Source organism: Diadema setosum, chromosome 4 (genome assembly GCF_964275005.1).
Source record: "Diadema setosum chromosome 4, eeDiaSeto1, whole genome shotgun sequence".
Classification (NCBI taxonomy): domain Eukaryota; kingdom Metazoa; phylum Echinodermata; class Echinoidea; order Diadematoida; family Diadematidae; genus Diadema; species Diadema setosum.
This window is the reverse complement of record NC_092688.1, coordinates 41,246,919-41,262,080: the sequence shown is the minus strand read 5'-3', so window position 1 is coordinate 41,262,080 and position 15,162 is coordinate 41,246,919. Positions and strand designations below refer to the sequence as shown.

The 15,162-nt window shown below is 37.8% G+C and overlaps 1 protein-coding gene across 1 annotated transcript; it reads left to right on the top strand.

Annotated features, from left to right (window-relative positions):
- Window positions 1-923: 923 nt before the first annotated feature.
- LOC140227878 (kinesin-like protein KIF22) lies at window positions 924-15,162 on the top strand. Its single transcript, XM_072308264.1, has 16 exons — window positions 924-983; window positions 2,042-2,270; window positions 2,747-2,919; window positions 3,814-3,959; window positions 4,664-4,727; window positions 5,853-5,965; window positions 6,497-6,572; window positions 7,191-7,235; window positions 7,863-8,143; window positions 8,997-9,114; window positions 9,757-9,928; window positions 10,537-10,676; window positions 11,259-11,340; window positions 11,946-12,070; window positions 13,076-13,135; window positions 13,674-15,162. Exons 1-16 carry the CDS (start codon window positions 924-926, stop codon window positions 13,707-13,709), a joined length of 1,920 nt encoding a protein of 639 aa, XP_072164365.1. The 3' UTR covers window positions 13,710-15,162.

Here is a 15,162-nt window from a genome sequence, read left to right as displayed (position 1 = left end):
AAGGATCACAACGTAACCTTCCACATTCAATCCTGTCGCATATTTTTCAAGAACGGATGTACAAAACGCGAAGTAACGCGAAGAGATTTTCGGAAGAAAATAAAGAACGCATTTTTAATCCATTCGAGCGCAACGATCATATATTGTACAAGATTACAGCCGAAATGATTCATGAAATCATCGCATTCCCGCTGGGCACCAACAGCGTAAAAATACCTCGCAAGTTATGGTAAACAACGCCTGTATTTTGCTCTATTTGCGCTGGTGTTAGGAAAAATTAACAAACAAGAATTACAATAAAGAATTATCTCATTTCAACACCTACTTTTTCGTCTAATTCACAAATAATTTCCCTTTATTATCTCAATAATAATGACCCATAATTGTGTAATAACAATGCAAAGGATGGGTATATTCCGATGTCGTGCTTATGTTTTTCTTTGCTTTTGATGCGTACAGTTATAACGAGGTACCGGTTATAACGAGGTAATATCGCCGGTCCCACGGACCTCGTTATAACGGGGTTTCACTGTATGCTATGCTCCCCTAAGCTACCCTTGTTTGTTTATGCACAGAACCACACACAATCGCTACTACAGTACTAGTACTGGTCAGTCACTAGACATTTCTATCTAGTGCATAGCCGTAGAGGTAGGGACACAAATGTTAGGAAGTCTTGCCGAATAGTCGAGCAAATTGTCCATGTATTTCCCTTGCCCATGCGTTCAGAATACAGTATTAGTTGTCCCACCCCACCAGCTACAGGCAAGCAAACAGCTAGCAGGTGAGTTTGCCACACACTGAATTTATAATAACGTAATGATTGTCCATTTGTTATACAAGTAAAGAAAACACAAACATGGTGCTGTGAATATTGATGGAGATTCACATGTTTGTTGACACCGTGTAGGAAAGAAAATTTGATGTCATCCAAAGCTGCCTGCCGGGTCAAGGTTGCTGTGCGTCTGCGACCAGCCTTGAAGGTATGAATAATGTTATTAAGAAGAAAAAACAAGAACAACTTAGTGCTGAAAAGAGTTCAAAGGTTATGCATCTTCCACAATTATACCATAGCCACTGGCAATACATGTAGCACTGGCATCATTTTACTGTTGTGCTCATCTTTCAATTCTGGTGCCTTTTTTCTCTTTCCTGACTTTCTTTTTGCTCAGAGGGAGGGTCTTATTATCATGAATTAGATTTTCTAGATATCAAAACTAAACAACCCTATTTCAAACATGTGTAATGACACATATTCATTACTGGTAGCCTTTGTAGGTCTGATATTACATAAACTTTAAAATAGTTTGTCAGCTCAAATTTCTAAGCTCATATGATGTAAGTATTCATAATGTATACTGGCCTGCCCATAAATTTGCTATATGATACATTACAGTATGCTTATTTGTCTTTTTGTTTTCAAGATTTTGATGGAACCATCATAGAGAAAGCTTCTTTTTTTTCAATAAATTACACAAAAAAAAGCATTGATGTTTATAATGCATCAATAAAAGTAAGAATTTTAAGCATGAATTGCATAAAAAACTCGGAGCCTATATACAGCATCTCTCACTCCAGACATTCAAGGACACAATTTACTCTCAAATGTTTTAATTTTTTGTTCAGAGCAGATTAATTCCAGTGGTTAAGTGAGCTGTTTAAGAATGCTCCTTATAGTCATAGTCGTAGAGATTTTACATTACAAGTAGGCAGACAAAGAATACAGTAGAGTAGAATTTGAGTGTATGTTTATTTGGTTGGCTGTTCATTGACTTAACAAACAAAAATTCTTGACAAAATGGTGTTGATTTTGTTCATAATGAATGATGCCCTGATATTCGTAGTACTACTGGATAAAAATGCATCTGTATCTAAAAACCGACTTGCCTCCTTGCCCCAAGGATACTAAATCTCATTGTAGGGCAACTAAGAATGAATGGGCGGTTGCCTGTTGCCAAAATGCCCATCGGTACATATGAGAGACAGATTTGGTATTTGTATTAAATGCTTTGCTCTGGTGTATCATTTGTGGATTTTGCAGCCAGAGGAAAATGAGGGGAAGGATCCCGTCATCACCAGCATCTCAGATTCTGAGTTGGAAATCTGGAACTGGCGCGACACGGAGCAGAGCATCCACTTTGACTTCGACGCTTGCTTTGACCAGCGGGCCTCCCAGAGGAGCGTCCACGAGAGATGCGTGAGGCCGCTCCTGTCCCACGTCCTCAACGGTCAGAATGCCAGCGTGTTTGCCTACGGTCCGACCGGCACAGGTGAGAAGATGACCCCAAACTTTTGGATTGGATGAAAACTTCCTTACACAATAGCTAGTGGAGTACATTTCTCATCATGATCATTGAGAGATACGTTTGTTTTGTTTGAGAAAGTGGAATATGTTCATGTTTTGCTTTATGTTGGATGATGTATGTACCAACATTGTGTACATCCCAGTTATCTAACAACGTAAGTATATCTTTTGGTGAAGTACCAGTGATAAAACATTGTGTTTTGTTCTTGCACTTGAACTTGAAGTAATAACACTTGAAATGAGTTTCACATTAAAGCTCCCCTGAATATCAGTTTAGTACACTAGGACCTCTTATTATGAAACAGAGTTAATATTTTGCTGCAATGTGCCACTTTCTTTTATATCTTTTTGTTGGTGAAGCAATACTTTATCTGTTTTGTATGCATATTATTTTTTCCACAATACTCAGCCCTGGTTTTCATGACTGTCTCGTCCAAACAGGAAAGACATTCACCATGCTTGGGACAGACGAACAGCCAGGGGTCATTCCGAGGTCGTTGAACCACATCTTTCAGGTCATTGGCAGTGAGAGGCAAAACCAGGATGCCCATTGCCATGGCAACAGCTGGTCCTACGCAGTCTCTTTCTCTTACCTTGAGATCTACCAAGAGAAGGTAGTGATTGCTGAAAATCTTTTCTTCTTAAAACTCTTTGTTCTTGTTGTTTTTTAAGTCACTGGCTTTTAGACTCTTCAGACAATTTTATGTGGATACAAAATGTAAATCCTGAGTGTATTTGAAACATGTCCAATATACCACAAAGTTCACCCATATATGAGAATTGGATGGACATGTGAGAAAGATATCACCTCTAATGATTTATGCAGTCAGATTCCTTTGAATAACTGAGGTACTGAGTTTCTTGATGACATCAGAGGATGGTTAATACTGTAAACGTCAAAATTTTGGCGCGATTAATTTTTTTTTGGTGCTGGGCACAAAAAAACATATTTGTGAGTTCTTGAGTACACATTGCACAATAGTCAAGCTATTTAAAACGTGCAGATAAATTGGTGAAGATATTTTGGTGGGTTTTAGAAAATCTAGCTTGCCATAAGTAGCGCAAAATACACAAAAATTAATGTACTGCAAAAAATTTCTGCATTTACAGTACCTATACCAACAAACATGAACGTTTAGACTTATACACCAGGAAAATCCATGTAAGGTGTTATTTCATAGGACCCCATCTGTTTTTCTCCTACTTTCTTAGAGATGATATGACATTTTCCCAGATTCCTTGAACGAATTTTTTTTTATGTAACTTTATTTATCAAAGTCCAATTTGCTTGTTTCTTCATTAACTCTTGGCTAGTTTAGGGAGGCTCATGTTTTGCACTCTGAATGTGCAGTAAGCACAAATGCTCATGTTAAGGGGTTTGCCAATGTAGATTGACATGATATTAATGGTACCCACATCACTATCCCAGAGAGTGCTCAAAACTCAACCAACTTTAAAATAAACTGCAAGTCATACTTACATACTTTCAATTTTAATCACTCTCACAGATTTTTGACTTGCTGGAGCCAAAGAATCGAGACCTGCCAATTCGGGAAGACAGGATGCGGAATATCTTCATCCCAAGTCTAGCCGAGAAGCCCATCTCAGATTTCAACGAATTTGCAAAGTACTTCATACCGGCCAGCAAAAATAGGTGTGAACAACTCATCTCTGATTCTTTGCAGGTTCTCTCTTCACAGGGATGTTGGTTCATTCATATTGTGTCCTATTTTCGGGAGGGTTTATCATTTCAAAATTTTGAATTTGGGCTTTTGCTTTCTAGATTGAAATATTACAGGCATCCCTAATTGCAAAATACTGAAGAATATTTTTTTTATATGTGTTATTGTGCACATAACACACTAGTTTTTGTGAAATCCCATGTAACATGACCATGTGCCAAGTAATCTCAAAACAGTTATTGTACTTGTCTCAGAACCAAAGTAATATGTAGGAAAGTCAGCAGGAAAACTATTTAAACTTTTATTATTTTTCATAGTCATGTTGAAGACGTCATATCTCTCCAAATGGATGTAAACAAAACCAACCACCAGAGATTTATGCTTGCTCGTCTTCAACAAGTTGCTCTAATCTGTTATTATTGCCCATGTTTGCTTGAGCAAGAATATATATGAACATTTTTATGTCGAGTATGAACAACTGCTTTCAACTTAAAGTCCTGTGAAAATAAATGTTATGTGACAAACCGATATGGCTGCAGAAGAATTGAATAGTTTTTGGGGTTTGTTTGTTTGTTTGTTTTTTTTTTTTCTATCCAACAAGGGGATGTTGCTACAATTGTGTATATGAATGCATAGTATGTATCGCTCAGTTTTCTGGTAAATCTCCCTTTTACAGGACAACTGCTGCTACCAAGCTGAATAGTCGCTCCAGTCGCAGCCATTCAATTCTACTTCTAAGGGTGAGTTTATTGTGAATGTCATTTGTTTTCCTGTCAACAGGTGGTGACTGATGATTTGCTACTCAGAGATTTTGATGAATAACAGACATGTTCACTAAAATGCGATATATTCTAATTATTTAAGCCTGATTCAAACAGTTTTTGGAATGATTTTTGAAAATATATATATATATATATATATGTTTTCCGTATATCTGTTGTGCACTGAAATGATAATTATAAAGTTCATTGAATCTTTTAAAGTGGCCGTCTTGTATTTGAAGGACAAGTCCACCTTCAAATACATAAGGATTGGGAGAATGCAGCAATATTAGTAGAACACATCAGTGAAAGTTTGAGGAAAATTGGACAATCCGTTCAAAAGTTACAAATATTTTAAGTATCTGCGCAGTAACTGCTGGAAGAGAAGACTACTACAGTGTATGATGTCACATGCGTACAACTATATAAGGAAAATAAAAGAGAATTTCACAAAACTTTACTTTTTGAATAAAGTGCACATTTCTTCGACTTGCTACTGACATATGTTAAGGGTAATATTATTCCCCCTGCCTTCTGAAAGAGGGAAGTCGAGTGTTCTTTTGTTATGCAAGAAAAATGGAAATATGTTGAATTTTCTTTATTCTTTCTTTATGTCGTTGTACTCATGTGACATCACAAGCTATAGTAGTCTTTTCATCCAGCCGTGACTAAGCAGAAACTTAAAAAATTCATAACTTTTTAATGGATTGTCCGATTTTACTCAAACTCTCACTGATGTGTTCTACTAATATTGCCGCATTCACTCAACCCACATGTCTATGAAGGTGAACTTGTCCTTTAAGTTGAATAGGACGTTACAGGAAATAATGACTGGCAGGTGATAATAGTTGGATCATTGAATTAACCCTAAACAGGCCACCTTTTTTGGCTATGCTAAATCTGTGGAGGGGAAGTGATTCTGCTAATTCAGTTGATTCCGCTGATATATCTCCCCCCCCCCCCCCCCCTTTTAGGGTTAAAATGTATTGGTTTTGTTGTTTTGATTTTTTTCTTTACTTTGTATTTGTTATACTCGTGTTCTTTTTACACAAGACTAGAGTATCAAATCTGAACTAATCCTCTTCTGGCCTTCCATACTCACAGGTTGTAAAAGAGAGAACAGAGGGTTCCAAGAAGCACACACAGACTGGTAAACTATACCTGATTGACCTGGCTGGGAGTGAAAACAACAAGAAGACTGGCAACCGGGGAATCAGGTAAATATGAGTGCAGTCTGTGCAATGCATTGTCAGAAAACCCCAGCCTATCTTGCACTTGGTAATGTTATGGTCGACAGAATTTGTAGATCCAATATTCACAAAATTGTACATCATTTGATATTATTGTATACAGTATCAGTTATAGGTGTCTGCTGAGGCCACAATGTTTATTCCTTGGCCTAAAATTCCATTACCTACTGCAACCATAAACCTTATAAATATTGATTATCAATTCTTCTTTCAAACATAGGCAATTTACTGTTGGGTGGGTGGGAATTGAAGCATGATACACTGGTTATATGCTAACAACCCAAGCAGCTACAGTGCACTTTCAATATATTTGAAATGAATATGACAAAACTCTGGTACAGTAAAGTAAAAATTCATTATTATCCTTATATCATTATAGACTTTATTGTTCAGCGAAAGCGAAATTTCTATATAGTGAAAGAAATCTGCCGATTCTGAAGACTTCGTTATAACAGGGTCGCCTGTATTCTCATGTCTAATCCTCTCCTTTCCATCCAGATTGAAGGAGAGTGGTGCAATCAACACATCTCTCTTTGTTCTAGGGCAGGTAGTGGATGCCCTCAATCAGAGACTGGTAAATATACGTGTTTGTATGTGTGTGTGCGTGTGTGTGTTTGCATATTTGCAAGATAATTACCTCAAGAAACAAACTATTCAAATGCTCTTTAGTAAATTGCACATGGTCCAGTTCAAGTTACACAGTCTATTTGACCGTGGAAATTACAAGAAATAGCGGGCATAAGTCCTGGGGCCCGTTGCATAAAAGTTACAATTATGGTAACTTTGCCATCCAATGGTAACTTCCATGGAATTCTTGATTTTGATTGGTTGTTTAGTATTGTTGCCATGGTAGTTACCATTGGATGGCAAAGTTACCATAATTGTAACTTTTATGCAACGGGCCACTGATCGGGAACTGAATTCTGGTGTAGACAGATAAATCGTATCTGGTTTGCAGGTTTGTTTGCAGTGATCTCCATGGCAATATATCCAACTTTACTATGATGTTCAGGATACAACACCTTTCTATCTACAGCATATTAGTGTTTGGTGAAGATGTTTCACTCTTTTTGCTTTGCCTTCCCTACAAACTAAGCAATTTTAGTTCCAATGTGTGCAGTATGTGATCTGTAGCTGTCCTCCATTGACTTGACTTCATTGTTTCTTCTTCTTTCCTTATTTTCCGCCGAAGCCACGGGTCCCGTACAGAGACAGCAAGCTTACAAGATTGCTGCAGGTAAGTTAAAATCATGATGAGGAAGTCTGTGAGTTTGTCATGGTTGACTTTCCAGATAACCTCAGTGTATCTCATAACAGCAGTAAAAAAAAAAAATGCAGTAAATTATCATACGAAATCTTGGAGTGAATGTAGTCAGGTTGAAGATGTGTTAATCTAACGTAATGCTTCAAACCCAAGAAAATTACCGAAGAAAGGAAGACTCAAGGGAAATACAGATATTTTATCCCATCCTTGCCATTATAAATTGAATTACCCTGTTCATTATTTTTGCATGTAGTTGCCCGTGTGCAGTTAATTACAGAATATCTACAAGGCTTTGCTTTCACATTACAATTTAATCAGCTGTCTTAACCTCTCAATTTATGTATCTATTTATTTATATGTCCATCTATCTATATCCATTCTATCTATCAATGGGTTTATCTATCTATCACTCTATCTGCCTGTTACTTATCTATCTGTCTATACATCTATCCATCAATCTATCTATCTGTCTATCAATCTATCTCCATCTATCTATCTATCTGTCCATCTGTCCATCTATCTATCTATCTATCTATCTATCTATCTATCTATCTATCTATCTATCTTTCTGTTAATCTATCTCTGTATGCATCTACCTAGGATTCCCTCGGAGGAAGCGCTCATGCTTGCATGATCACGAACATCGCTCCGGAGGAGGAGAACTACATGGACACCTACACCACCCTCCACTTTGCCGCCAAGTCCAAGCAGATCGTGAACCGGCCCGTTGCCAGGGAGACAATGGAGAACGTTCGGGTCGCGTCCCGGAAGCGAACTCTGAGTGACGGGGACGACGGCATCGAGACGAATGACCTCCCACCAGCCAAGACTCGTGCTACCGAGGATGGTGGCAGAGTGGTTGCCAACGGCGACATTCTCCAGTAAGTCAGAGCAGAGTGGTTACTCCATTCCAGTGGCATGCGTAGGCTCCTCCAGCAAGCAGAATGAATCGTTATGATGGAAACAAACCCTGGGCCCTGTTGCATAAAAGTTGAGATTAAACATATTGTCAGAGTATTGGCTGAGACCTGACCTATGCAGCAGCAGGGCCTAGGGTCCATTGCATAGACCTGCAATGAAAATTTCTCACAATATAAACAACTTCTATGATGGCAAGTGGACATCTTGAAAGCTAACAAAAGGTGTCGCAGTGATACACTCTTTTGTATCATGTCGCATTTGCAATGGGTTCTTTATGCAGCAAGGCCTGAACGATGCTACGTGTATGCCTTTTTATTTAAGCATTCTTACAAGTAAAGGAAGTTGTCATACACAGAATTTTCCTCCTCTGGTGTCATTGTTGTTTCTATATTGTGTGTTGGAGTTTTGTTTCTATTTAGCTTTTACTTCAGTTTTATTCAAGCATATACAATGTATTTGGTTGTTACTGTATTTGGAAGTGGCCTTCTCTTGACATACATAGTATCAAAGACTAGTTTCCATGGAATTCATGATCTTTTGCATGGTTCAATTGTGAAGAGCATGCAACATGGAAAACATAATGATACAATATCTTTGATTATCCTGCCACAGTGTCTATTCTGCACAGGAAAAGTCCTAATCTTAAGTAGTTTACTGCTACAATGCAAGCAATTTCTTTAGTCAAAAGTTTGCAGGACAACCAAGGCTCAATACGACAATTTTCGTATGACATTTGAAGAAATCTTTTGCCCCTCGCTTGTCAAGGGGCCATCATCATTCCTCTTTGCCTAATCCTATTCCCTTGTCCCGCAGACCTTTGATGGAGCGGCAGGAGACGTTTGAGGCCAGCGTCCACCAAAGGTTACAATCCCTGGAGGAGACTCTCTTGAGACGGCTGGATCAAGCCTCCAAGAGGGAACCCAAAACTCCTGTGAGAATCACATCGAGATTGCTTAAATGAGGACATTCCCCTTCAAAAGAAAATCCGCCTATTATAAACTGTAATGATAATGATGTTGTTATTAGCGATAGATAACAATAACAATAATGAAGATGATGATGATGATAATAATAATGATAATAATGATAATAATAATGATAATAATAATAATAATAATAATAATGATAATAATAATAATAATAATAATAATAATAATAATAATAATAATAATAATAATAATAATAATAATAATAATAATAATAATAATAATAATGATAATAATAATAATAATAATAATAATAATAATAATAATAATAATGTTAATAATAATAATAATGATAATAATATAAATTATGATAACAATAATTGTGATCATACTGATGATCAAGATAATATCAAGGATAACCGTAATAACAATGGTCATTTATGTGGCACTCGAGTCCAACTACGGATGCTTGTGGTATTCTAATCTGCTGTCACACAGACAGAAAATTGGAAAACGCACAACTTTAAAACCATGAAGACACAGAAAAAAAAAAATGACTGAAAAATGTGGCTTGTTAAAGCTAATTGTAGTCACCTTGAGTAATAACAATTCCATTTTGATATTTTGCCCTTTGCCACCACCATCAGACCTCAAAGAAGCTCCTGAACGAAGTGAAAGACATGAGGAGAGAGCTCTCAATCATGACCCGCAAGGAGAAGGGGGCGGAAGCCGAGGTCAAGCACGACCGTAGAAGCACCTTCACCCTGACTGACCCCAACCGGCCACTTCCACCCCATGCGGTGGTCAAACCCATGCCAGGTAAGAGTTCCTACGGTGTAGCATCATACTCGGCTCTTAATGATGAATGCAGATATAGTTATATCTAGTTATGGTGCATTTCATCTCCCTGTTTTGTTTATCCACTATCAGTACATTGCATGAAGAAGCCCCTCCCTGTGTTATGTAAAACCCTGAATAAAACACAGAGATAACCATGAAAAAAAAATAATAATCAAGTGCTACTCAAGATTAGGCACATCTTTGTTACTGTGCACACAACCAATTTTACAAGTTATATGCACTGAGATTGAGCTGGCATGCATTCCAGCCATCCAAATAGGACATGTTGCAATCCTACTCTGCTCATTTTAAAGTTATGTTCTGAACTTTTGGTATTTCCTGATTATGAAAAAAAAAGTACTGCTTATACACAAGATTTTTACTGTAATAAGGAAGTAGCCTTCCACTTTAGAGTTCCAACTGTCTATTTTCTGCTATTGTAAACCAATTTTTGCATCATTTTGTTTTTAGACACAGGAGAAAGAGAAGCACTTTTCATTAATTTTACACTTAAGTCTTTGTTTTCAAAGTTCGTTGCTCTTCCAACTGCATGCAATTTTGTGTGATACATCATCTCCTCTCCACAGTTGGAGAATATTGTGAGAACCAGGAGTCCTTTATGAACGCTGATGATGACTGCAGTACCAACAGACAAAGAAAACACAGGAAACAGCGAAACCGACCACGCCCAGTAAAGTTCGTCAAAGTGGTGGATACTTCCAACTCTGTAAGTATCTTTTCTTCTTCTTCTTTTGCCGTACTTAAGGGGAAAATGCACTGTATTGAAATTGACATTGATAAGAATATGAAAGTCACCCACACACAAAATTGTTAAATTCGACCTCAGTGCACTCCTGTTATAATGAATATGGTTATACAAAATTCTTGATGGACAGAAGTAAAAATTCAGTTCGCAAACTTAACATGTTATGTCTTTATATACTTTACTGTTCAGCTATAACAAAATTTTGATATAAAGAAAGAAAAATGCCGGTTCTGAGGACTTCTTCACTACAGTAGTTGCCTGTACTATGAGACTAAATGAAGGAAACCATGGAAATTTGAAGTTATCATGGCTTATTTATGTTTTCGGTTCTTTTGTTCTCTAGTACTCGTTTGACTTATCTTGTTTGCTACATACAGTAGCACTGTTGAACCACTGGATCACTGGAATACAGATACAGCACCCATGTAGTAGTCAATGTGAAACAATATCTCAACATGCATTTGAATGATACAGATGACTACAACTCAAACAATCACTCCAAAATTGAACTTGTTTGTTATTTTGCTTGTTTGTTTTGTACAGCAGAGATCAGAAAGTGTTGAGACAGAGACCAAAGAAAACAGATGGCAACTGACGCTGGACCCAGAATTTCAAGAGAAACACCGTTAGTTTGATCTCTTTCTCTCACATCATGCTGCATATCTTTCTTTGAAAAAGCAAAATGGGCCATTTGGTTTGCTGTTTGATTAAAGTTTTGTAATGGAATTTAAATTCTATGAATGCTGTCCAGAACCCATGGCAGTTTCTAGCATGCAAAGTAGTAGCTTGATAAAAAAAAAAAAGGAAAAGAAAATGTGAGTATAGTATGTTTGCTACTGAAGACAATTTATTTTGAGAAGCAATGAGAACTGTTTCCATTAAATGTCTGAAACACAATTTTCTACACATTCTTGATTATCTTGGGCTGCCAAGTCGAAATAAAAGTACAATGTATCTTAGCATTGCCTGTACCATTATGTATTTAACGTGCACCAATGCAGACATTTGGAATATCCACCAGTACAATCAATGCTAAAAATCTACCACAGTTTAGTTAGTGTGGGATTCCATGTTAGATGACTTGATGGTGTTTATATGTTCAGACTGATTTGACATTATCCAACTTGGTGTAAACCTTTCTTACTTCCATCTCACTGGTTCAATACCAACAAGCTTTGTGTTTTGGATGTAACCACTTGATTTTCTTCCCTCATCCCTTTTCTCGAGCAGGGAGTGAAATCTTGGCCGTACTGAACGGTGGGTCCGTCAAGCAGCTGAAGTCACTACAGAGTGTGGGTGAGAAGCGGGCTCAGCTCATCCACAGCTGGAGGCAAGCCTTTGGCTCCTTCACCACGGTGAGTGGGACTTCAGGGGTGGCTCCAGCTTTTGTTGCGAAGTGGGGGGGAGGGGGGTGGGTGGGCTGGTTTGACCCAATGACGATGGGTCATGACAGGAAAAAAGAAGGTCCTTACATTTTACGCTGTCACTTCTCTTCCAAAGTCTGCTGACAAGCAAAAATGAAAAAGAAAGAAAGAAAGAAAAAAGGAGTGGGGGGTAAATAGCCCCCTCCCCCGATCCGCCACTGGACTTTCTCCTCTTATGTTTGAGTGTGTGTATGTGTGTCAATCCTGAGTACCATTCCGCATTACAATTCTCCTTGTGTGTGTGTGTGAAAGTGTTGAGCCAGGGCACCATTTCACATGATAAAGTTTAACTAGCTTCCATCAAGAAAAAATGTGCTGTACAACCTTAAAGCTGATATTTGTTTAAGAAACGTACCATGGAAAGAGTGTGTTACTGATGGTTAGGCATATGCAGGGGAACCTTGTATAATAAGGCCGGATATAACAAGGTGATTTTGCGTATCCCATTCCTCTTTTATTTTTCCCCTCATTTGAGAAGATAACCAATATAGCAAGGGAATTGTGGTGGTTCCAAGCAGCTCATTATGATAATGCTCCCCCGTATGTACACTTTTTTTTTTCAGACATTGGCAAGAATTACGACTTGAAGTTCTTACAAATTGAATGAATGTGATTTTACAAATTACCAATGCCGTGAAAAACACTCATTAGAAAGCACCCACATTTCATCATGATGATATGCAGTCAACCTTGATTAAGTCAACCTCATATAAGTTAAATAATCACTCAAGTTGAAGGTCTTTTCAAGTCCTCTTCTCTTTATATTCTATTGATTTTTATCCCTAATAGAATCAAACTTTCTCCAAGTCAAAGCTATTTCTTCACTCCAAATAGGTCTGACTTAGACAAGGTTGACTGTTTATATGCTCTGTAGTTGGTTTTGATTGACAGTGGTTTATCGTAATGAGTGAAAATTATTTTCCCCATTTTTGTCAGGTGGAGGATTTGTACGGGGTGAAAGGGCTTCCGCAAAGAGCCGTAGACAACATTCTAGGGGTGAGTGCACTTTATCCACCATTCATGTGACTGAAAGCGATACTAAAATTTTTTCTGTTCAAGTTTGTCTGCTTCTAGAACATATAGGAAATTTTTCTGTGCTGGAGATCATTTCTAAATTCAAAGCACTGATAGCCTATAACAGATTCTTATCACAATTCTTTGTTTGTATTTTGTGTGTTTGTTTGTTTGTTTGTTTGTTTTGGAATGGAATGAGAAGATGAATTTTGGACGATTGAAATATTGTGAGCTGACTCGTCAATTTCATTTGCACCATTCTTGAAAAGCATTCAGTTTAAGATTTAGAGGGGCCTAAACTGACTAAAGCAGATGACTTGTTAATTTTGTCTCAAAGAAAATTTCAATATACACATGTATGCTCACAAATGTATAGACCAAAATGTATGGTAATATTACAATGTTTGTTTCAGTCACAGAAATCTGCATCAATGACAATGCTGGATCAAAGGGCATTTGAAATGTTGGAGTTTCAATGCATTTTACTACATTTTTTTTTCTCTCTTTCTGGTCTGAACAGAATAATCTCTGCAGTACAGGCATGCAGCAGTCATGAACTCTCGTCCTACACCAAGGCAGCTACATATCCTGGCGATTATCCCCTGTATTGTTGTCTCCAGTGCTCCAAACAATAAGTCTCTATCAGTGACTGAAACCAAGACTACTGTGGAGAAAACTTGATATATTGAACACTGCTATAACAAGATATCGGTCGTTACAAAGAAACTTTTGCGGTCCAAGCTTTCCCTCCACAAAAGTCCATGCACAACGCTACTCTTACAGCGAGATCAACTGTTAGGAAATAACAGCTATAATGAGATGAATTTGTGATTTCCCAACATAGGAAAACACAGATATTAATCAAACCTGTTATAGCGAGATAAAGTGAAATATCTTTAGGTGAAGCTGTACTTTGCATGTGCAATCATGCTCACAGATTCTACTGCTCGATGCGATGCAAGCTGTGTCTTGGATAATTTCTGCATTGCACTCCACCTAGCTCTGCACGATGTTCATGTGTGTGTGCACATATGTACTGTATACGCCGAATATTTTGCAAGGTATTTATTTTTGAGAATTTCACGAGTCCGTTGCTATTCGTAAATTCAAAGACACACAAAAGTATTAATTCTGATCTCAGCTTGAATGTGATGTGCCCGCAGTATGATACTCCACAATCGCAAATTTTACCACTCGCGAAATCGTTGGGAAGTCCCAATTTGCGGAGAAATAGACTGGCTGTATATATGGCGTATACAGTATGTACCATATACATGCACAGAGTTTGGTAGAGTATGTGTAAGCCCTGTGCCAATGTGGCAAGGGTCTTTTAGGAAATAAGCTCACTGGACTCGCTGGAAAAAGAGATGAGGAGAGACGGTCTGGTTAGAATGAGATGGCATGGCAAAGTGTGGCCACATCATCAACCCTCCTCAGCTTCCATGTCACTCTTTCCTCTCAACATTCTTGACTCTTCCATTTTGTTTTAGGGGTGTGACTATAACTTTCACACTTGTTAGGCATCTTAGGTAAAGGCATGTTAGGTATTTTTATGAAATGGAATACATATTGCAGGTGTTATATCTTAAAAAAAAAGGGGGGCATAATTTCCTTAGGGTCTCACATCTCTCCCCTCTTAAAATAATGTCTTCCACAGCATTACATACATTTTCCTAAACAAAGCATTGTATAATTGGATGCATCTTCCAAAACAGTCTTAATGATTATCCTTCACATCAACCAATGTGTTTTGACTGTACCACTTGGAGTAACTACCCTATTAACCATAATGAGGAATATCTCCTCCTCGCTTCCAGTATCACTCCGATTTACCGGAACCGTTATGACTTGACCTAAACCGGGGGTGCACAAGCCCAGTTGGGTGCAAGCCATTGAATTTTAACAAAAATTTCTGGTTTAACAGGTAGGTTCTGCACTTCTGTACAATTTGGTACTCATCAATCCTATAATAACGAAACAAAAAGGGGATCAGGACATTTCGAACGAAA